Genomic DNA, 23,845 nt, shown 5'->3' with positions numbered 1-23,845 from the left:
AGCATAAATTCTCCCATCCGAGGTCAACTGATGTTTAGAAAAAGGAGTATTTGTAGGAGTTATGGGGACAGAAATTCCTAGATGTATCTCAGGTTTGATATGAATTAAAAATTTTAAACAACAACAAAAAAAGAACCCTGTCATATTATTTTTACCCCATTCAAAACCTGCATTTCTGGGTAGGTGGGATTTCTTCCTGTCTTCCAAAACGATAGAAAGCACATTTTGAAGGTGAATGCTGTAGATGGGCAATCGTGTAAACCAATTTGGTGTTGAGATGGGCGCATAATCTAATGACAGTTGTGCCCACAGGACAGTAGAACTGAGCCTGCAGGACTGAGTTCATCCACAAGTGGGTGGTCATTTCATAACCCAACAAGGACACAACACCTTCACCTTAGGAAATGTCTTTAAAACTGCACTGTGGAAGAATTTTCTTTTTTTATTTTTAAGTTTATTTACTTTGAGAGAGAAAGAGAGCACAAGTAGGGGAGGGTCAGAGAAAGCAAGAATCCTAAGCAGGTCCCGCACTGTCAGCGCAGAGCCCGACGTGGGGCTCTCGATTGATCTCACGAACCGCGAGATCATGACCTGAGACGAAATCGAGTCGGACGCTTAACCGACTGAGCCAAGCAGACGCTCCCAGAAGGATTTTCACATTATTGTGAAGAACGCCTCCACTTTGTTTCACCTGGTCATTTTCTTTCAATGTTTGCCTCTCTTGGCCTGTGTCCGATGTGAAGTTCTGTCTTGTCAGTCCTGTGCCGCCCCCGGGCTGCCTCTCCCCAGTCCCCTGCCATCAGAGTTGACTGTGCGGCTCAGGGTGGCAAATCACACGGAGTCCTCCCGCTCCCACGGGTAGGGCTGGCCTTCCCGAGCCGTCCTGCGGGAGTGCGGGGCCAGCCCTGGGCTGTACTCTGCGACCACATGGGCATGGCGGCCGGGAGAGGGCCGAGCTCACTGTGTGACATCATCCTCCACACCCTGCACCCCAGCTTCTCTGGGCCTGCCTCTCCCCTCCTCCCTGCTATTTCTGTCCACTCTTCCTCCTGCCCCTATAATGCCCCCTCTGCTGATGCTGCCCTCCGTGGACCCAGGGGCTCCCACGGCCCCTTCCAGGCCCTTCCTGGATTCATCCTGCCCTGCTCTGATGAATGTTGCGCAGCACACCTCCGGGGTACGTGGGTTTGTGCTGGGGGTTCAGTGGTAACGACGGCCCATCTTCTTCCAGCCTTCGGAGCTCACAGACAGGAGAGGTGGCGGTTAAGAAACAAAGGCAGCTTATTAACAAAGCAGGTGGGCGCCGTGGGGAAAATGAACAGGCTGCCGGAGGCCTTTGTTTCTGCCTTGTTGCATCCGTACTTCCTGGAATGCTTCCTCCCCTGGCCCTACCACGGCTCTGTCGGGCCTCCTCCACTCCCTGTCTGGACCTGCCCCCTCTCGGGCTCGGTGACCCTCTCTGTCTGTGTTCACTCCCTTGAGCACGTCCTCTGCACTTACCTCTCCATACTTTGTTTTTGTTTTTGTTTTTGTTTTTGTTTAGAGAGAGGGAGAGTGGGGCGGGGGGGTAGAGAGAGGGGAGAGAGAATCCCAAGCAGGCTCCATGCTGCCAGCACAGAACCCGATGCGGGGCTCGAACTCACGAAACCGTGAGATCATGACGTGAGCTCAACCGACTGAGCCCCCCAGGCGCCCCTCCTCTCCACACCGATTCCCGTGGCCTCTCACAACCAACTTTATCCCTGATGTTCTGCAGAACCCCAAGTGTGTTTAGGGGAGGGGCGGGGACCCTGGAGTGCTCTGCGGCTAAGCCAGCAGCCTCGGGTCCGTCCCTTCGAGAAGGGAGCCTGGTGGAAGTGTGGGAAGGGAAGAAGACTTGGAGGCTTACGGAGGAAGAGGAATCAGCAGGGGCACGTGGAGCCGCTTTGTAGGGGGTCAAGCGTCACCTCGTGCCGGGCCTCACACCTCTCTCGGCACCCCCGCGGGACTGCGTGCCCCTGTGTGTTTTATTAGTATTCGATCGGACATTTCTCCCACTCTCTCAGTTTATCTTGAAAAAAACCTCTAAAGCTTTCTGGGATTCGTTCTGAATCCCGAACCTGCAGAAAGTAGGGTGACGCATAGAGAAGACGCATTGACGACGGACGCCTGGTGACGAGGCAGGTGTTCTCCTACCATCCAGCACAGCCTTGCTCTTCCCTCCCGGGTCGTGGCAGACACGTGGCATTTGGCTCCTCTCTGGGCACTTCCGTGGGCTCGCCAGAAAGACCCGCGCATGTCGGAAAGGATGTGGTCCCCAGTAGAACTGCATTTGGAACTTGAACAAGTCAGGTACTGCGTCCTCTAGCTGTCCTCAGCGAGGGTCCCCGGCCGGCCACTCAGCCGGGCTCGGCCAAGGACACCACAGCCGATCTCTTGGACGCACCCGCAATCGGCCTCTTCTGGGCGGCTTAACAGGCTCACTTCCGTTTAAGTATGTTTGGAAAACAAGTTCATCGATTTCTTCAGCAAACATTATTATGAGTTAACTATGGACTGTTGCAAGATATTAAAGACACAGTGACCAAAAAAAAAAAAAAAAAAAGACACGGTCTCTGATCCCAAGAGACTTGTGGTGTAAGCACCAACAAGAGTGCTAAAGAATTGTATTATAATTGAAGTAGCTTTTTTTAAAGCTCATTTTTCAAGTTGTGACTCTACAGTGCAATGTAATAGCAATACATATTATATATATTATATATATATATATAACGTGTGTATTTGTACGTGTATAATATGCACGAATGCATATAGTGTATGTAGTAATGACGTACAATAATAATATACATGCGTAGCTTAGGTACGTTTAAGGTAGTCACCGCGTATCCCAAGTTGTATCCCACCACGTAACCCGCCACCCAGATGAAGGAGGAGAACACTCTCAATGTCTTAGCGCCGCACACACTTTGCATCGAGGGCCAGGCAGTGACCGGCCTTGGCTTTGTGAGGCAGGGGCTTCAGACACAGCCGCTCAGCTCTACCGCGTGGCCCTCGGTGCTGTCAGACTCCGCTTCCTCCTCCCTAGTGAATGCGTAACAGCGTGTCATTCTAGTTTTAGGGAGCATGTGTTGGTTACTCGTGAGCGGTGAGTATCTTTTCGTTTATTCCTGAGGCAGGTTTCCTTTCTCCGTGAAGGGCCTGCTCGTTGGTTTTCTCACTGGGCTCTCTGGCGATTTCTCATTGGTCGATAGGAACTTGTACCACGGTTTGGCTGCTAGTCTTTTGTCGATGATACGTGGTGCGAGTCACTAATCCCAGTTTGTGTTCTGTGTTTGCACCCTTTTCATATGATATCTTTTGGTAAATATAAGTTCGTTAAAAAAATTTTTTTTAATGTTTATTCGCTTTTAAGAGACAGAGACCAGGGAGTAAGCAGGGGAGGGGCAGAGAGAGAAGGAGACACAGACGGAATCTGGATCCGAGCTGTCAGCACAGAGCCCGACGTGGGGGTCGAGCCCACGAACCGTGAGATCGTGACCCGAGCCGAAGTCCAACACCCGACTGCCTGAACCATCCAGGCGCCCCAGGTTCTTGTCGATAGAGTCAAATGCGAAATGTGTTAACATTTCCTGTAGGTCTCGCCCAAGAATCTGTGTTTCATCTGAAGTCCTGAAGACCTTTCAGCAGCTCTCCAGTGAAGCCTTTCCCATCCTGGTCTTGAAATCCACACCACGTGTCACCTATGTGTTGGGAGGCAGGGGTTCACTCCCACTCTTCCATATGGAGACCCGGTTGTCTAGCCCCCGTAAAGCCCATCCTTCTCCCCCTGACGTATGGCATCACCGCTGTCCTGCCTCGAGGCCTGTGGGTGTCTCTGGGCTCCTCACTCTGTTCCCCGGGTCAGTTTGCCTGTCTTGGCACCTTCACCACATCACTGTAATCACAGTAACTCGGTAATACGTCTTGATCAGCTGGTAGGCAAGTCCCTCCCCCTGTCCTTTGAGAGTTTATGAATCAGTTTGTCAAGTTCCACAAGGCAACAAAGCGTTTGGAGAGAAATGCCGTCTTTACAATTTTGAGTCTTCCAGTTCACGAGCATGGTGCGTCTCCATTTATTCTGATATTTTAAAATATCTTTCGATAAATTTTTAGACTTTTCTGTGTAGCAGTCTTACGATCATTCGTAAGGTTTATGTCCTGAGATGGGGCACCTGTGTGGCTCAGTCAGTTGAGTGTCTGACTTTGGCTCGGGTCAAGAACTCACGGTTTGTGAGTTTAAGCCTGTCAGCATAGAGCGCACTTGGGATTCTCTCTCTCCTTCTCTCTGTCCCTCCCCCACTTGTTCTCTCCCTCCCTCCCTCTCTCTCTCTCTCTCTCAAAATAAATAAATAAACTTAGAAAAAGGTTTATTCCTAAGACTTTCTATTTTTGATGCTATTATAAATATTATTTTTTAAAATTTGTTCTCTGTGCCTGATATATAAGAACATGAATGATCTTGCCTATTGACCTGAAATCCAGATTTCTTGCTAAATTCTCTTAGCATAGTAATTCATTTGTGGATCTTTCCTATGTATCCAGCCACGTCGTCTGTGAATAACGACAGCTGTATTTCTTCCTGTCCTGTTTTTTACCTTTTATTCCTTTTTCTTGCTTGACTACCCTGGCTGATACCTCCAGTACGACGTGGAAAAGAGGGCAGCGGAGACCTTGCCTGTTCCTGGTCTTAAAGGGAATGTCTCCGCCTTCACCATGGAGTGTGATGCTTGCAGAGGACTTTCTAGACGTGCCCCTGCACCTACCTCACCGTGTTGTGAGGAAGAGGGTCAGAGGAGCTATTACTTCCAAACAGTTTAAGTCAGTGCCGAGTGCCACACATTACCTGCTAGTCTGTGGCCCTCTTAACAGGCCGAAAATTCCCCAGATACCTTTTGCATCCCTCGGGGACATTAAAAAGGTACTGTATTGGGGCACCTGGGTGGCTCGGCGGGTTAAGCGTGCGGCTCTTGATTTCGGCTCAGGTCACCATCTCACGGTTCGTGAGTTCGAGCCCCACGACGGGCTCTGCTCAGAGGCGTGGAGCCTGCTTTCGAGTCTCTCTCTTCCTCTCTCTCTGCCCCTCCCCCCCCCAGCGTAAATAATTAAACTTAAAAAAATAAAGCTACCATATCATGGCGTCGTCAGAGCTGGGGTCTCACGTGCCTCATCCCTGTCTTACAACCAGAGGACCAAGTCTGCTACGTTGTCAAGATGACCACCTCCAGCGCGTGGGCTACTGTCTCATTCCCCAGGCTCTGGGACCCTCATTTCTAATAGCTCTTGAGCCCAAGTTGTTGGCCGGGTCATACACCTGAGACCACTCATCACCCAGAAACCAGCCCCTTCCAGTTCATGATAGTTGTTTGCGTTTTGCTCGGTCACCTTCTTTACCGAAATGGTGAGGGTATCTGGAGCTTTGACTGAAAAGTAATTAAGCAGGTAGAGAGGGGAGAGACACGTCTTCTGTTGTTCCAGGTATCGGCTGTGGACAATCCTCTAAACTACCACGAACACACTGTGTAGCTTACTAAATGTCGTCTTGTAATATTGTAGAATTTTATAGAAACCGACAGTGAGGGCAACGGCATTCTTCGGCGGCGGGATATAAAGAACGCGCTGTACGGTTTTGATATTCCTCTAACACCGAGGGAGTTTGAAAAGCTCTGGATGAGGTAAGTGGCATCCACCAGTCGACCCCCTTCCATCCCGAGGGTCCCAGGTTGCTGGCCGCTGCAAATTCAGCACCAGCCTTGCTCTGCTACTATAGGGCAAGGTGCTCAGCTAGGAATGGTTTCCTCTGGTTGTGTCTGTCTGCTGCCCTTCCTCCCCATAGAGGCTGGTCTCCGGGAACATGGAGAATCAGGGTAAACCCTCATCATCGATACCAGACTTAAGATGTTTGCATTTCCAGGGAACCAGGAGTTCAAGCCCATCCTTGTATCACTTTAGAAAGCGACGTCACTCCCCAAATGCAATCCTGACACAACTAGCTCAGCAGACAGTCCTGCCACGGGTGTGGGGAGAAGCAGTCTCTCCCCATCGCCCACAGACGGAAACCAATGTCGCACAACTTTTTTGTAGATAAGGAATTCGTTGAAAGAAAATAACCAAACTTTTGGCAACTTGGGGTAGTTTCCCGAGGGTGTCTTAGACGGAAAATAGTACTTAATATCGGTTACATTTTTCAAAAAGTATTTTAGATTCAGCTGTTCTTGAATCAGGCCCCCAGTTGCAGTATCCCCCGCGCGGGGGCCTGACTTTCCAGGTGCGCTAACAATGCGGTCAATTTCCGAGTTCCAGATCCATCTTTGAATTACCTCCGTCCTCGTCGTGTGTCGGTTGCCGCTCCCGTCCCCGCAGGACGGTGCACGCTATTGTGCATCCCCCCAGGGGCAAGCGCACGGAGCAGCTCATGTAATTTTTTAGCTTTTCATCTGTTCAAAGTGGAAGGCTGAAATGTTGGCCGAGTTTAGAATTAGGTGGGCTGTTTTGTGTCTAATTTAGAAAAGCAACTTGAAGTTCTTATAAAATCCTTATTCTTTTTTAGATCAGCTCCAACACAGGGCCAATTGAGGCTCTCCTTATTCATATTCTCTTTCAGTAGATTAAATGAGTGGGTCCCACTGAGTAACCAGAAGATTGGGCTCCCCAGTCTTTCGGATGATCCAAAGACGACTGTGTGGTCTCAATACTCGAGGACCCGTCAGGGGATACAAGCAGTCGCCCATATGCGGGGGCACAGTGTCGCCTGTGATAAATGCCAGAGGAGGGAACGTGTGGAGGAGAGAGGGAGTAAAAGCAGGAACGGCAGGTGGGGGCGGGGAGGGCGTGTGGAGGAACAGGAAGCTGTCGCAGTCGGAGGGAGGTTGAAATAGCTCCCGGGGGTCAGAGGAGAAGGGGGATCCCCTCACCCATGGGGTGTCGGTGAGACGTTCCATGAGTGCTGGCCCAGGGCTCCCAGGGTGAGAAAGGAGGGGTGGGGCCATCAGGGCCCCAAAGCCCTGGTCTTCAGGCATTATATCAGCCGGGCATTCGGGACTAGCGAAGGCTGATCACCCAGCCACGCTTCAGGAAGGTGGGTCAGGGAACGTTCAGAGAAGGGATGGGTGGGCCCAGAGACTGTCGTCTGCATCCCGGTGGGGCGGGACGAGCTCCCGGGCTGGGTGTGGGCCACGGGAAAGAGGGGTGTTGGGGCCAAGTGTCCCCCTCGAGGGGGAGAAGAAGGGCACGCTCACTCGTCTTCCTGAAGGGGGGCTAGCGCACGTGTCCGTCTCAGTGGGAGTGAGACACTCCCTGCCGCTTCGGGCTCAAGTTTCTTTATACGTTTATTGACGTTATTAACCGTACACATGTCTGCCCTGACAACTGCACGAAGTCAGAATTGCCTCTGCGTTTGTCCGCGGACTGCCCGCCACGGGTGCTGGGGACCCAAAGGGAGGGAGCCCCGCTGCCAGACGGGTGGCCATGGCTCCTGCCTCCGTCCTCACAGCTGCGGGGCCTCTGTCAAGTTACTTAACTTCTCTGCGCCTCGCTCTGCTCCGCTAAGTTTGCTGCATGTGTCGGTCAGGGGAGGCCAGCCGCGGTAACAGACAATGGTGGCCCGATAATGGTGTCCTGATCTAGCATGGGCGTCGTGGGGGGGGGGGTCTGCCCACAAGCCGCTGAGGGGACCAGGAGCCCCACCACCCCCTGGAGCTGTCGTGACACCAGGCCTGGGAACGCGGCCGTCACTTTCCCCGAGTTCTGTTGGCCAGAGTCCTTTCACGCGGCCGCGCCCACTACGGGGCAGGCTGGGAGAAGCGGTCTGGAGTTGTGTCCCGGGCAAAAAGAAACGGGGACAGGGGAACTCAGTGGTGATGTCTGCCACGGGTGGAACTACCCCCGAGGGATGAGGAAGAGGGGCATTCGAGACAAAGGAAACTTCAGGAATGTTAGACACCAGTATCTGGGCAGGAAAGCAGAAGCCACTCTACTGTTTCTGGCCAAGTGGGGCTTAAGGCAGTGACGGACGACAAAGAGGTCAAAGGACTGGAAGCCTGGGTGGGGAAGGGGGGTTGTGGTATTACAGGCCAGAGGCTGCCGCCCCCTTGGGCTAGAAGAGGAAGAGGAAGGGGGTGACCCAGGGATCAGGAGACCGCTCCCTAACCTGGGACTGGAGGACAAACGGGAAACGGGGCATTTCTGGAAGCATCTCACCCCAAGGCTGCCTCCGAATCTGCTAGAATCTCAGCCACTGTGTGGAGCAGGAACCACGGCCACGGCGGGAGGCGCACCGGACACAGCCGGACTGCCCTCTTCCTGCCTTCTGACTGGGCCCACCTCCCCGGGAGCAGCCGGCGGGTAACTTGGAAGATGTGCCGAAGGATGAGCACGAGGTTGAATGCCACCAGATGAACATCCAGCTGACGGGCCAAGGAGGGATTCACATCCCAGGACCGCGGATTGACCTGAGCGGCCGGGACGTAGGCAGCCCGGGCTGTGCAGGAGAGCGGGCCTGCTCGTCCACTGGACCGGACTACGAAGGGCAGGATGAGGTAGGGACGCTGTCGTAAGGCCAGGTGGCTAGCAGGGAAAGACCTAGGCAGCCCTGCGTTCTAGAAAGATCACTCTGGCCATAGTGGGGAGGATGAATTACAGGAGACTGGGTGGGCGGCACAGAGGTCAGCGGGCCAAGTGAGAGGACGTGGTGAGCTTTCCTGGCAGTGGAGGGAGGACTGGGGAGGAAGTGACAGGTGTGAGGGAGATTTAGGAAGAGAAGTGAGCCTTAGCGGCCTGGAGGGAGAGGCCGTGTGAGGAGATCAGATGCCCCTGCGGAAGTTGGAAAGACAACCTAGGTGGCTGGGTAGCCTGCGGCTAAAGGCTGTGGTCTAGCGACGGCTGCACCTTGTCCTTGTGGTGCCCCAGACTGAGCTGTGTGACCCCGGGCCCGTGGCTCGCCTTCTCCGGGCTTCAGTCATCTATCAAATGGGATGGCAATGGGGACCAAATAATATATGGGGAATACCTGGCGTACATAAGCGTAAAAAGTGGTAGCAAAAAGATGATACAGATTGGAGACTCTTTTCTGATTGCACTGTTAATGCAACACTCGTTTTAGAAGTCTCGGAAAATCTGGAAGAGCGTAAAGGAAAAGACAAGACAAGAGCAAAGCAGCTGTAATGATAAATGGTGATCTGGTAGTGCGACTCTTCCACCCATCGTGGTCTCAGCTGGTCGTCCTCACCCTCACTCACCCTCCTGGCCTGTTCCTCTCAACCGCTCGGCCTTTGCTGGCAATGGCAGGTTCCCCACCCTGCTTCGCGCCCCTGGTCCGGCTCTGGACCACAGGGCAGGAGGCGCTGAGCCGGCGACCGGGGGCTGGCCAGCCATGGGTTGTCTAGGCACCAGGAGCCTCCTTCGGTCGCCCGCACAACGGGAGGGGCGTTCTCCCCCACCCAGAGGGAGCCGGGACCACTGTGACACGCTCTGTCAGCCCGGGGGGTCCGACTGTCAGAATAGGAAAGCCCCCCAACATGGGTAGGTGGACATGAGCAGACAAATAACATCTGCTCTTTCAAAAATACCAAATTTAAAAATAGGGTAGAATATAGACAAGGAAAAAAATAGCATCCATTATTCACTCAACATTTATTAAGCACCTGTGAAGTGCATTAGTTTAGAGCCTCAGATGAGTCTGGAGGGTCTCGTTTATGCTGTGGAAGTAAATTAATGAATTAACCCCCAAATCTCAGTGGCGTAGCACATCGATGTTTTGTTTCTCCGTTGTTTTTTTTTTTTTTTTTTCTTACTCATCCTACGTCTATAGCTCGTGTAGCATCTCTTCTGGACGCTTCTCTCCCAAGCGGTGATTTGGGGAATCTGGCCAGCTTCCAGCCTGTGGCTGCCTTGTCTCAGCGGGGGGCATCTGCGGAACCACAGGATCACACGGGCTTTGGTGGGCTTCAGCCCCAGGTGACACCCTCCTGCCTGCGGCCTGGGGCTGGTCCACTGCCCTGCTCAGGCACAGGGGCCGGACAGATCGGGGAGCACCTGGGAGTTAAGCGAGCCATACCGTGGACTGGCTTATCGGGGATTAAAGGAACAAAATGTTCGAGCCTGGAGGAGGCTGGTGTGAAAGGAAACCTGCTAACTGAAGCCAAATTAGGATCTGTAAGGAGCAGTGTGTTTGCTTTGGTTTTGGAGAGCCCGCTAAGAATAAATCACAAGATGGAAGCATCTTCATTCATGCCTTCATTCATCTGAACAATCATGAAGCAGGGGGTTTTTGAAACTTCCTGCGTTGTAGGCCTTGTGCTAGCTTCTGGGGTTCCAGAGATGAGGCAGCCCTCACTCTCAGGCGGCTCACAGCTCAGCAGGGAGGGCAGACAAGGAACGCGACGGTGGCGGTGGCGGGGCGGTGGGAGCCGCGTGCGTGTTCAGGGGAGGGACCCCAGGAGACGCGAGGACGCCTGAGCGGAGTCTTAATAAACAGTCATGAGCCAGGGGTGGGGAAGGGCATGCCGGTGAACAGAGGCCCGGGGGCCGGGAGGAGGGGCAGGTCTGAGACGGGAGAGGAAGGGCCCTGCCTGTCTCGGCAGAGCCTGTCCGGCACGGGGACCACCGAGAGGCCTGCCCCGGACCCACTGTGGGACATGCGCACCGTGCTGAGTACATTCTCTAGGCTCGTTTCGCCAGACAGAATTCATCTATTTTGGATCTAAAACAGACTTTGCTGAACAACCATGAAAAAAACACACTGTAAAAATTCACAGAAGACTAAAGCAGGAAAGCAAGTCTCAGGACGAACGGTAGAGATGACTAGTTGCATAAAGCCAGCCGACCAAGTGGACTTGATGGAAAGCTTTGGGGATCACTGGTGCTCCGTTTTTGCACATTTCATAATTTCGTGGTAAGTTATAGATTGGTATTCCGGCATCAGAAGAAAAGACGGTGCCAAGATGCCTGTGCCAAAGGTACCAGCTCCCTGGGAGCAGCCCGGACTCGTAGGTTCCCAAGAAGCTGGGTCCTCGGCATCGGCTCAGCCACGGCAGCCTCCTGGCTGGAACCTGGGAGCATCGGGCTGTGGGACGCCTGGACACGGAGGGCCCCAAGGTGGGAAAGGACTTGAAGGGGGTCCAATGAGCAAGGTCTGTAGATTAGGAAGGAGGAGCCTGAATGGGACACAATGGCAGGGAAGGAGTTTTGGAAGCACTTGGAGATGACTGGCCACGTAGGCTCCTAGCTCAGCATAAAGAACTTTCCATGATTCAGGTTGTCTGGCACTCCAGCGGGCGGTCCTCGAAGGGGTGCGTTTCCCATCCCTGGCGTGGTTTTACCCAAGGCCAGACCACTACTTGCTGGGGGGCACAGAGAAGGGATCGTGGCCCCAGATGGCTCCAGAACCCGTGATTCCACCAGGACTTGCCGAATGCCGTGGCCGTCAGACCACCCTCACAGGCGACACCGGAGAGGATTCCGTGTGTCCCAGGCTGCCTGGCCCGAGTCATCAGTGGGGCTTACCCCAGACCCTCTGACTCTGGGGTCGGTGTTAGGGGGTAGACCTGTCACTGACGCCAGAGTCGAGCACCTAAACTGAGCACGAAGGACTAAGACTTTCCAGCAAAGCAATCAGTGCGAAGCTATTCGAATCATGTGTGCGACTGAACTGCTGTGTGTACAATAAATGGGCAGGGTAATCTGATCATATCATAAATTAGTGGCCATTGCCACATGCAAATGCAGGCTTTTATGGGTCCTCTGTTTATGTGCACATTTTTCCTAGCACATCTGCTGCCGAACCGTTTTAAAATTCAACCTTTATAGGCAAGTTGATTTTTTAAAATGTTACACAAAGGATTATATAATGAAGGGCGAGGTTATGTAAGCTGAATTAACTCTCTTATTATTCACGTTCACAACAATATTTTAGTCGCAATTGTGCAATCTGGTCTTCTGTTCCTCTGCGATGAGAATGGAATGTTTATGATCTTTATTAACGAAGTAATTAAGAAGTGTCTTTTCATTCAGTTCAAGTGTCACGATTCAGAGTTTGTTGTCAGTAGTCTCTTGCGGGTAACACGCCAGGATGTCAGTGCTTCCTGGGGAACACGCGTCCTTTGCCTTCGTTAGCTCGACAGACAAGTATCGATCATGAAGCTTTGGGAGGCCTGTTGCCGGGCGCTGGGAGTCTGTTTGTAAGATACAGACGGCGTGGTTGCTCCTCAAGAAACTTGCCGTCTGGCAGGGGAGGAAGGCGTGTGCTAAAGATGCAGAGGCAAAAAGACGGACGTGGTTGAGCCTGTGGGGGTCAAGCAGCCACAGGGCACTGGCGTGTGCTCCCTGGGTGCCAGGCCCTGGTCGAAGCATTTACCCACCGACCCTCACCAGACCCCCGAGGAATCCAGGGGCAGGTGGAAACACAGCACTTGCGACCTAGGAAGAGAGAGGGGTCGCTCGTCAGTGGGTGGTCTACGCACCATTCTTTCCGGAGCCCTCCTGTAGGGGTGGGGAGCCCTTGGGGGCTTTATTCAAGGGGGGTCTTGACCAGAGTTGCATTATTCTATCGCTCTGCTGGCCCAAGGCTGGTTGGGCCTGATGCAGTTCAGGGAGAGACGCACGGCCCTGGGATCACCCTAGAGGCTCAAGGAGTGGCACCCCTCCCTAGGTACATCGATGGAAAACTCCACTGCCCTTTCTGCAGCCGGAACCTTACCCCCAGTAGCAGGAAGAGCTGTTTGCTAGAGGCCTTGTGCCGCCTGAGCATCACTACCCTACAAGAATCACAGGACGAGCCTTGGCAAGGAGATACCCCACCGGCCCCCTTTGGTGGGTGTGGCCCTTTGTTTTGCTTTAGAAACAAAATCCACCGAATGCAGGTAGAATGGTATCTGGCCGGGGGGGGGGGGGGGGGGGGGGGGGGGGGGGGGGGGGGGGGGGGGGGGGGGGGGTTGCAAGTACGAAGGTTGTACTAATAGCAGACACCTGGAAAGGCCTCAGAGGCTTTCATGAATCTAGTCGGAGGGGCAGTCCGGGTGCCGATCTGAGACGTTAGGTCTGGGAAGGCCTTGGGCGGCTCCCCGATGAGGGCACAGAGCTCCAGAATGGCTGAGCGCCTTGCCAGGGTCTCCGGGCCGGGGAGCTTGTGTTTGACTTGGAGTTCTCTGCCCCGGGCCACCGCACGATCACTGGGGGGGAAGCTCCTTCCTTTGTAAGACAGCACGTGACAAAAATAGGTCCGGGTGCTGATAAGGCACGTAGAGTCAGACACGGCGGAAGGAAGCTACAAGCGTGTAGGGCACAGAAGCAAGAGTGGGGAGGGGGAGAGGCCTCCGGTTCTGTGGACGCCTCGGGGGAACAGCCCCCTTGGCCTTGGGGAAGGGTGGACAGCATTCCCACGCCTGGGACGCGCTGCAGGATTTAGCACAGGGGCATGGAGTGTTTGCCTGAACTTCCCACCCCTCACCCCCCACCCACCACCCCGCCCCTCGAGGACAAGAGAGTCCGGTAAGTAAATACATCGCCTTCATTGCTGCTCAACTGAAGCCGGTGGAAAGGTCTCCGTGTGTCAGAGGCGAGCGAGCGTGGGGTTCGGCAGATTTTTCCTCGTCTTGTCAGTTAACGAACAGAGGGAAGCTCGGCCTCACGAAGGAAAGCCGTCCGCCCTTATGCTCAGACAAACGTCCAAACAGCCTGCCGGAGGATTATGCCCACAACGCTGTTTAAATATAGGCTTGGTTCTTGTAACTCTTGAGTTCATCTGGGAAGAACTCACATCCGCAAATGGCATTTTTATCGGTTAGATGAGGACCAAGATCTTTTGGTAAAAATAAATGCTTTTTTTTTCCTTTAAAGAAAATTGGCAATTTGCCTTAAACTTTTTATTGAAGTAATTCTATTCTATTTGAATAATGCTGGGAGATAAAAACCCTCCATTACGCCTTTTTTAATGAATTATAATTCAGAAACATCTCACTAATAGAAAATGACATAAAAGGTACGTAGCATAATTCTTATCTTGTTTTCCTTACTGGTCTCGCTCGTTGGTCGTATGTAATTGGCATCTCTTCAAAGAGAAAATGGGGAATTTGAATCAAATGGCCTTCATTTATTTGAGTTTTAAGATTGAGTATGTTTTTTGAAGGACTTTCTTCTAAACCTTAACATAGTCCTTACATGTAGGTGCTCAATAAAAAAACCAAAAAAACAAAAAAACACTGCTGAATGAATGGAAAGCTTGATTTTCATTTTCTGTGGCCACGGACATCTTTCTCACAGCATGATAAGTGCATGAATTCGGACGCCCTCTCGGGGTGGCCAGGCTCACCTCACGTGAGGTGTGATCATTCTGTTGACGAGAGGTTTCCTAGTTTGATGTGCCTGTGAATCACCTAGGGATCTTGTTAAATGCAGATTCAGGTCAGGTCTGGGTGACCCCAGAGACTCTGCGTTTCCGGCTCCCCCCGGTGAGCGGTGCTGCCCATCTGCAGGGCACACCGCGTGGCAAGGAACCAGACGAGCCCCCCCACCTTGCCCCCAAACAGTGCAGATATTGTCAGAACGCTGAGCACCCACACACCGTGGTGGCTACTGACGAGGGTCCTATTTGTTTCTGCAGCTATGACACCGGCGGAAGAGGACACATAACTTGCCAAGAATTGTTACAGAAACTGGGGATCAACTACTCGGCAGACATTCATCGGCCCTGTGCCGAGGACTACTTCGACTTCATGGGCCGTTTCACGAAGCCACAGCAGGTGCACGAGGAGGCCCGACAGCCGCAGCAGAGCCCAGACAGGGCCGCGCCGGCCAGGTGAGTGCGTAAGTATCGCGGGACCGTGAGCTGGCCACCTGTTCGACGCGTACCCTTGCGGCCAAAGTGGGTTTGAATTGGTACCTCCCAGTGCTGGCAAAGTCGTCACAAAATTCTACTACTCGCTGCTGTAGGTTCTCGAAATGGGTGTGAGGTCGCAGAGTTGTAAAGGAGTTAAAGAGCTATGAGCCGTCTTCAGTCATGGCCTCACGTCATTCCCGTTTTGTAGGTCACCTTTGAGAACTTTTCAGGTGTTTACTAACCTACACACCCAGGACCCACCCCTCGCCCAACCAGATGGCAAGTTCCAGAAGGACATGCCCGTCTTCGTGTAGTGCAGAACACTGCCTGACTCCTCGTAGATGCCCCACGAACCTCTGTTGGTGAATGGATGAATGAATGGATGGATGAATGAATGGATGGATGAATGGATGAATGGATTCATGAATGAATGAATGGATGGATGAATGAATGGATGGATGAATGAATGGATGGATGGATGGATGAATGGATTCATGAATGAATGAATGGATGGATGAATGAATGGATGCATGGATGAATGAATGAATGGATGGATGGATGAATGAATGGATGCATGGATGAATGAGTGAATGGATGGATGAATGAATGAATGGATGGATGGATGGATGAATGGATTCATGAATGAATGAATGGATGGATGAATGAATGGATGCATGGATGAATGAATGAATGGATGGATGGATGAATGAATGGATGCATGGATGAATGAGTGAATGGATGGATGAATGAATGAATGGATGCATGGATGAATGAGTGAATGAATGAGTGAACAAACAAGACATATTCCTTAGCTCAGTACTTCCACTTGGGGAACTTTATCCCAGAGAAATAATGTAGTAGAAGCCGACCGTTTAGCGGTTGGAAGATACGATTTATAGCGTGTCTTCGACAACAACTAAAAGGGACACCTGCCAGTCACAGTGAGCGTGCTGCCTTAGAAAGTATGGCCCCAGGAATATGAAAAACTACATGCCTGTTTAGTTAGCCTTGTGAAGACTGGAAAATGTTTGTGATCAAAGGCTGATTGGAAATGACATTTTAACCAGTAAGTGTATCATGACTGGAACCACGTCAAACGTGGGTGCCTGTTCACAAGGACCAGAAGATGATGTGCAAGGGGCAGTGTGTCGTATTTGGATGATGGGACTGTATATTACTATCTTCAAAGTTTAAAACCAGTTACTAATGTACTACTTAAAAAAAATTATAACACAGGATGGGGCGCCTGGGTGGCTCAGTCACTTAAGTGTCCAATGTTGGCTCCGGTCATGATCTTGCGGCTTGTGAGTTCGAGCCCCGCGTCGGGCTCTGGGCTGACGGCTCAGAGCCTGGAGCCTGCTTCGGATTCTGTGTCTCCCTCTCTCTCTCTGCCCCTCCTCTGCTCGCTCACACTCTGTCTCTCTTTCTCTCAAAAATAAATAAACATTAAAAAGATTTTTTTAAATTTATAACAGGAGAAAAATTTGCTGCATTCGATGTAACTATCAAGCCATGGGACAGATGTCCCTGATCAGTCCCAGGCCCTGGTGGTCTCCCGTCAGCACCCACCAAGGCTGGGACTCTAGCTCCATGCTGTTCTCATCTGTGTTTCTGTCTGTTGCCTGTCACTTCAGCTCTCTGTCACCACCACCACCTCAAATGGCACCGGAATGAGCGAATGGGTTGTTGCTAAAGAATCCCCAAAGGAAATAAGAACCCCCAAGGACACGGGGAAGAAATGTAATGGCTAAATGGGGTTTACGAGAAGAGCAGTTCAAACACACCCCTGAATGAGGTCCCAAGTTCACTGAGTTATGAAGCCTGAAGCAAGAGAATCGAATTTGTGAGATTTGAAGTAAAACTATGCTCAAGATTGGTATAAATCAAATGTGCCATAAAACTAATGAGAAAGTGGAATTTATCTTTACCAGACAGGGCTGGCCTCATTACCCACTCGTGTCTTCCCTCCTGCCACTTGTGAGTAATGAGGCTCCAAGAGAAATCTCACATCCTCGGCGGGCTCACGCCGCATTCTTTCTCTTCTTGAGTTTCCGTTTATTGTGCAAACGTGGATCGCAGCGGAAAGAACTGGGAGCCACCAAACAGTGTCTCTCAGATCCCCGAGCTCAGTTAACTGATTCACACTCACCCTGCCCTCTCTGCCACCAGCACACTTTCTGACCAAAGAAGGCAAGCCTGATTTCATGAAAATGCATGACCGACTTCTGTTTCCTCAGAGACGTCAGGTTATAACATTGTCGAGTAACTTTGCCCTTCAGAATGGCCCGCTTTCAAATTTGGGGACAGTGAGTCTTCCTGGTGGTTCCAGGATCTTCTAGCTCCTCAGATGAGGAATGAGGAGACAGGTCTGTTACAGTGACCGAAATTTTGATTTGCCTCTTGAATCTGAGAGAACTTGTTCGGCGTGCCAGAAATACATCTTAAAAAATTATGAAAAACCCTTTTTCAAACTCATGCTTGTTTTCCACGCCTTGCTCTGTTTTGCCCAAGTCCGAGTGGAAGATTTGAGTCAGAGCAGAAAGAGTGAACCAGCCACGGAAGCCTTGGCCTGTTCGAAAATCGGATCGGGAGGTGTGTGAACAAAACCAGCGGAGCCGCGCCCGGCAAGGTGGTGTCGGGGAGGGCTCTGTGGCCATCCCACTGGCCATGACTGTGCCCTCTTCAGACTCTGCCTCGTTGTCCGGACCAGGAGCCAGCCGCCTGTCCCAGAGTGTCGGCCCACACTCGTTCAGTTCAGCGGTATGGTGTGATCTGTGCTCGAAACCCTCATTTACTCTGTGCGCATATTTACTCTGCCAGGGAAGTAATTACTGCCTAGAAACCAGTCCAAGAAATGCTGAATGCCTCAATTTTCTAAAAATATGTATCTCAAAAAATGTTTTGATTTTTTTATACCTTCATTTGCTTTCATTTTGAAGGATTAAGTGGAATATAATAGTTGTGATGACGAGTAATCATTCTGTAATGCGGGACTGAATTCAGCACACACCTGTAAGGGAGTCCAGAATGTGGCCGCTGTTGGTATACATTTGCCGAACCGTTAACGCAGCTCATTTGTATCCGTGGCTCGAGCGAGCTCAGTCCTCAGTTGGCCAGCTCCAAACTGGAGGCCAAGGAGGGAAGGGGGCAGATGATGACCCACGTAGCTTCCAAGTCGGTGCCGCTGTCCCCTTCTGACCTGCACGCTCCCGCTCCGCTTCCCCCCCCCCCGCCCCCCCGACTCTCCTGTCTGGGTGGATTCTTTTTTCTAGGCATGCTCAAGGAACTGCTGTCTCCACAAATACATATCTGGGGTGGTAGACAATTACCGGCAAAGATTCCGGGTTTGGAATTTATAGCACAGTCTCTTCCCTGAATAAGAACCCCACAGCCCAGCCCGAGCCCGAGCCTGCCAGACGAGCATGTCGCTCTTCTTAGAGACCTGGGTGAGCCGAGGTCATGGAATTTACAGCCAGTTCACCAAGGCCGGGTGCAAGATTGTTTGTGCTGAAAGGTTTCTCCACTTGTTTTAGTCCCTTAATGATATTTGTATTTTTCCCCCCCGTCGGGGAAGAATTTTCTTGACACGTGGAGTCATACATTCTTGAACATGTTCTCTGAGGAAAACAGCCCTCCCGCAGGGAGGCACTCTTGTCCCTCGTCTGTAAAGTGAGGAGATAGTTACCCACCTCCCTTGCAGGGTTGTTGAGAAGAGTCAGTGGGAGAACGTCCATGAAGCCCACACAGCTCCAGCTTTGCCCGTCGACGCACACAAATGGCGGCTGCGTTTCCTTCTTTCTTTCTTTCTTTTTCTTTCTTTCTCTCTCTCTTTCTTTCTTTCTTTTTCTTTCTTTCTTTCTTTCTTTCTTTCTTTCTTTCTTTCTTTCTTTCTTTCTTTCTTTTTCTCTCTCTCTCTTTCTTTCCTTCTTTCTTTCTCTCTCTTTCCCTTTCCTTTCTTTCTTTCTTTCTTTCTTTCTTTCTTTCTTTCTTTCTTTCTTTCTTTCTTTCAAGTTTATTTTGAGAGAGAAAGAGCCAGCAGGGGAGGGGACAGAGAGAGAGGGAGACCGAGAATCCCAAGCAGGCTTCATGGTGTCAGCACAGAGCCCGACGCGGGGCTCGAACTCACCAACTGCAAGATCATGACCTGAGCCGAAATCAAGAGTCAAGACACTTGGGGCACCTGGGTGGCTCAGTCAGTTAAGCGTCCAACTTTGGCTCAGGTCAGGATCCCGCGGTCGGTGAGTTCAAGCCCCGCGTCGGGCTCTGTGCTGACAGCCCGGAGCCGGGAGCCTGCTTCGGATTCTGTGTCTCCCTCTCTCTCTCTGCCCCTCCCTCGCTCATGCTCTGTCTTTCTCTCTGTCAAAAATACATTTAAAAAAAAAGAGTCAGACTCTTAACTGACTGAGCCACCCAGAGCCACCCAGGCGCCCCTGGTGGCTGTGTTTCTTAACAACACAGTACCTAATAAAACTAATAAAATGCCAAATGGCAAGGGGTCTCTGCCCCTGAACCCAGGAGAGCTCTCTGGGGGTGGGGGTGGGGGTGACACCCATCTCTGCTCGAGTGTCTCTTTCCCCGAGAGGCGTACCTGCACCTCCCCATGGGAATTGCAGCCTGCTCCCAGGCGGGGTCCTCAGTCCTGCTCCCCAGTCTCCACTGACCCCCTGCGCAGTGTTCCCAATGTCTTCTGTCTCAAGCCGGCCTCGCCCCACTGGGATGTAAGTTCTTCTGGGGACGCCTGTTTGAGCCCCTAGACGCGTCCCGATGCCCAGGGCCGAAGCTGGCATGTAAGAGGTGCTCCCCCAGTTTTCACCGAGCGCATCGAGGAGCATCGCTCTCTGTAGTTTTTAATTCCTCGTTCTATTTTTAAAGTAACAAATTCTACGGGGCGCCTGGGTGGCTCAGTCGGTTGAGCTTCCGACTTCAGCTCAGGTCACGATCTCGCGATCTCGCGGTCCGTGAGTTCGAGCCCCGCGTCGGGCTCTGGGCTGATGGCTCAGAGCCTGGAGCCTGCTTCCGATTCTGTGTCTCCCTCTCTCTCTGCTCCTTCCCCGTTCATGCTCTGTCTCTCTGTCTCAAAAATAAATAAACGTTAAAGTAACAAATTCCAGTAAAAAAATAAAACAAGGTTGTAATTTCTATACTATTGTCCTGCTAAAAATAATAATAAAATGATGACGGTACAAACTCACTATTTTTTTCCAGAATACCTTTTAATGCAAAAGTTACACCAAGGCTGCAAAACGCCTTCAAGATCAGTTCCTCGACGACCCAGCAAATCATCACATTAGAACAATCACCAACTCTTGCTTTAAAGAAATGATCTGTTTTCCTGGTTTGGGGATGCCTAAAATGTACTCTCTTTCAGGGACAAGCTTAAAGACCACTATCAAGATATCAGCAAAGCACTCACCAAAGTCGATCCATCCCCAAATGGCTACATACCTGTAAGCAAGATGCAGGAAGTGCTGGAGGGATGTGGTTGTCACCTGAAGGAAGAGGACCTGACCGATCTTCTGAACAGGTGTTCTTCCACTGGGTTCACTGCGCCTCTCACATAGACGGGACGGGAAAACGGGCCAGCACATTGCTTTTGCTTCTCCCTCCCTGCCCGTTCCGACAGCCTTTCGCCACTGAGGTGACGCCCAGGCATCCCCGTGGCTCCGTTGTAAACAGCTTGAGTCAACCCCCAGCGCAAAGAGAATGCAACCTCCGAATTTCCCCGTCCCCGGAGTCAACAAGTCTGACGGCTTCACGGATCCCTTCTGGTCCTTAAGTCGAATGTCTAAGTGACAAGCTTCTATAGCTGCTTCCCGGTTTTTAACTTTTAGACGGCGTCTGTCTGTTGACTCCATACCCGGAAGCTGTGGGTTTAACCGGCACCCACCGCCTCACCCACTCCGCCCCCCGCCTCTCTGTGGAACCCACCCACACTTCCCTCCACGGGCCACCATGCTGCTGCATCACGGTTTCGGGTAGATCAGTATTCGGGGTTTGTAACAACGTGACTTGTTTCACGGATCGCTTTTCCCCTCCTGCATACCATTTTGTTTTCCCCGGAATTAATAATTATCTTTTCTTTCTTTCCTGTTTGCTTCGTTTCCTGCGTACTTACGATCAGTAATTAAACGCCCAACTCACCTCCGGTTGTAAAATCTTTTTCTACAGTGTTCACACTCATCTTCCTGGATGGCCTTTGTCATGTCCTTTAATTCTGAGAAAGTTTCTTGATGATTTCATTGACTTCCTCTCCCGTTCTTTGGGAAACTCCTATTTTTATTGGACATTCAACCACGTAGGATGTTTCCTTATATACATCTTTAAGTTTATTTATTTACTTTGAGAGAAAGAGTGAGCAGGGAGGGGCAGAGAGAGAGAATCCCAAGCAGCCGCCACGCTGTCAGCACAGAGCCCAACGCGGGGCTCGATCCCAGGAAGCGCGAGATCACGACCTGAGCCGAAGTTGGACGCTCAACCGACTGAGCCACCCAGGCGCCCCCTCCCCCTTTTTGTTACAGTTTATGTATGTTTCATTATATTTTCAAGTCTTTCCCATCTTCCACCTTTTCCTTCCTGCTTCCCTGTCCGGAAGATTTCTTCAATTTCACTCTCAACCCTTTCTTTTGGGACTTTTGTTTCTGCCATCACACTTAACCATATTTCTAATGACCAGAACTTGTCTTTGTTCCCAGGGTGTTCCTCTTTCGGAGCATCACGTTCTCATGTCCTGGATGTGTGATCTCATTTCTCTGAAGGTGTTAACGATGGATTTTTTTTTTTTTTTAAGTTTTCTTTGCCCGAGGTGTTGCTTTTTTCTACTAGTTTCCTTGTTCGAAAATCTCCACATTAAGAGTGAGGTCCTGGGGCGCCTGGGTGGCGCAGTCGGTTAAGCGTCCGACTTCAGCCAGGTCACGATCTCGCGGTCCGGGAGTTCGAGCCCCGCGTCGGGCTCTGGGCGGATGGCTCAGAGCCTGGAGCCTGCTTCCGATGCTGTGTCTCCCTCTCTCTCTGCCCCTCTCCCGTTCATGCTCTGTCTCTCTCTGTCCCAAAAATAAATAAACGTTGAAAAAAAAATTTTTTTTTAAAAAAGAGTGAGGTCCTAAGAAGCAGGTTAGAAGTTCTGTGCAGAGGAGTAGAACTTACTGACTTTGCTTTGAACTTTCAGTGTGGACTACTGCGGCAGGGCAGGCTGGCATGCGGTTTCTTTGGAGGACCCCCAGTGTCAGGATCTTTAAAATTTGGAGAGGGGGCAGTGCTGGTCAGATTTCCCAGAGACTGGTGTTGACACGTAACATATAGGGATGCCCCGTTACATTTGAATTCCGGAGAAACAATAATATTTTTAGTTTAAGGATGTGCCATGCAATATTTGGGGTACATTTATGTTAAAATTATTTTGTTTGTCTGAAATTCCAATTTAACTGGGTGCCCTGCTAGGTAATCGTTGGTCTGTTTTTCTAAACCTGGCAGCCCAACCAGAGAAGATTCTCTGGTCCCCTGCTGCCGGCAGTCTGGGAGCTGACTGGGAGGGGAAGCCTGGAAGTTTCAGCAGTTGGCGTGATAGGCTGAAGAACGCCCCCCAAAGATACCCTGGTCCTAATTCCTAGAACCTGTGAATGTGACGTGAGATGGAAAATGAGTCCTTGCAGGTGTGATTTAGGGTCTTGAGGTGGGGAGATGATCCTGGATCATCCGGGTGGGCCTCAGATCACCAGTGTCCCTATGAAAGTGAGTCAGGGAGAGGCGTCACCCAGACATGAGCACAGGGGGAGAACTTCGCCCAGAGGTGAGCACAGGGGGAGAAATCGGCATAGCGTGGCCACAACCCAAGGATCTCCAGCAGCCACCAGAGGCTGAAGGTGCAGAAGAGATTCTCCCATAGCCTCTAGAGGGAACATGGCCCTGCCGACACCTTGATCTTGGCCCGATAAAACCGATTCCTGACTTCTGGTGTCCAGAACCGTAAGAAAAGAAATATGTGATGCTTTGAGCCACCCGCTACTCTTGGTGTTTTGTTGCAGAGCCATAGAAAACTAGTAAAATCAGGGTATAAACTTCCGCTTAATCCCTCTTTTCATTAAGAACCCTCCCTATCTTGCACTAGGGACGCATGCTTTTCAGTTGAGAAACAGTGACTCCAGAGAGCACGAATCCTAGAGCCCCCCTTGCGAGTGCTGGGGGAGGGGCACAGGTACCCAGACGCTTGGAATTTGGGGAGGGACATGGGGCCCAAGTGCTTCCTGCACACACCTTTAACCAGTCCCTCTAGTTTTCTTTTCCTTTTCATATGACATAATTGTTTTCTTGTTTTCCTTCTCTTTATTTTGTTCATCACGGTAAGTATCCCCCATCCCCCCTCCACCTCCCCTCTGGTAACCAGCATTGTGCTCTCCATAGTTAAGAGTTTGTTTCTTGGTTTATTTTCTCTCTCTCTCTCTCTCTTTTTTTTTTTCCCTCTGCTCATTTGTCTTGTTTCCTAAATTCCACTTATGAGTGAAATCATACGGCATTTGTCTTTCTCTCTCCGCCTCCTGTCACTTAGCGTTGTAGTCTCTAGTCCCATCTACGTCTTTGCCAGTGGCGAGAGTTCGTTCTCTGTGACGGCTGAGTAATATTCCATTGTGTGCATGCGCCACCTGTCCTTTATCCATTCGCCTGTTGACGGGCACTTGGGCTGCTTCCATAATTTGGCTCTTGTCGATAACGCTGCTGTGAACATCCGAGTGCATGGATCCCACTGAATGCGTGTCTTTGTATCTTGGGGGTAAATACCCAGTGCGATTACCGTATTGTGGGCTGGGTCTATTGGTAACTTTTTGAGGAAGCTCCATGCTAGTTTCCACAGTGGCGGCACCAGCGTGCGCTCCCGCCAACAGTGCCCGAGGGTTCCCCTTTCTCCGCGTCCTCGCTGACACCCGTGGTTTCCTGTGTTACTGATTTTAGCCATGCCGACGGGTGTGAGGTGACATCCCATGGTGGTTTTGATCTGCGTTTCCCTGAGGATGAGGGATGGGGAGC

At 51.3% G+C, this 23,845-nt stretch overlaps 1 protein-coding gene across 4 annotated transcripts in view; it reads left to right on the top strand.

Moving 5' to 3' along the window:
• Positions 1-23,845, top strand: part of EFCAB6 (EF-hand calcium binding domain 6) — a 240,063-nt gene that overhangs the window by 175,895 nt on the left and 40,323 nt on the right. For all 4 annotated transcript variants that reach the window (XM_043562841.1, XM_043562842.1, XM_043562840.1 and 1 more), the window contains 3 exons: positions 5,572-5,690; positions 14,612-14,806; positions 20,196-20,351. In XM_043562841.1, the coding sequence (XP_043418776.1) occupies positions 5,572-5,690; positions 14,612-14,806; positions 20,196-20,351 (470 nt within the window). The remainder of the gene's footprint in view (positions 1-5,571; positions 5,691-14,611; positions 14,807-20,195; positions 20,352-23,845) is intronic.

This window comes from Prionailurus bengalensis, chromosome B4 (assembly GCF_016509475.1).
Source record: "Prionailurus bengalensis isolate Pbe53 chromosome B4, Fcat_Pben_1.1_paternal_pri, whole genome shotgun sequence".
NCBI classification, from domain to species: Eukaryota; Metazoa; Chordata; class Mammalia; order Carnivora; family Felidae; genus Prionailurus; species Prionailurus bengalensis.
This window is presented reverse-complemented; position numbering and strand designations above follow the sequence as displayed.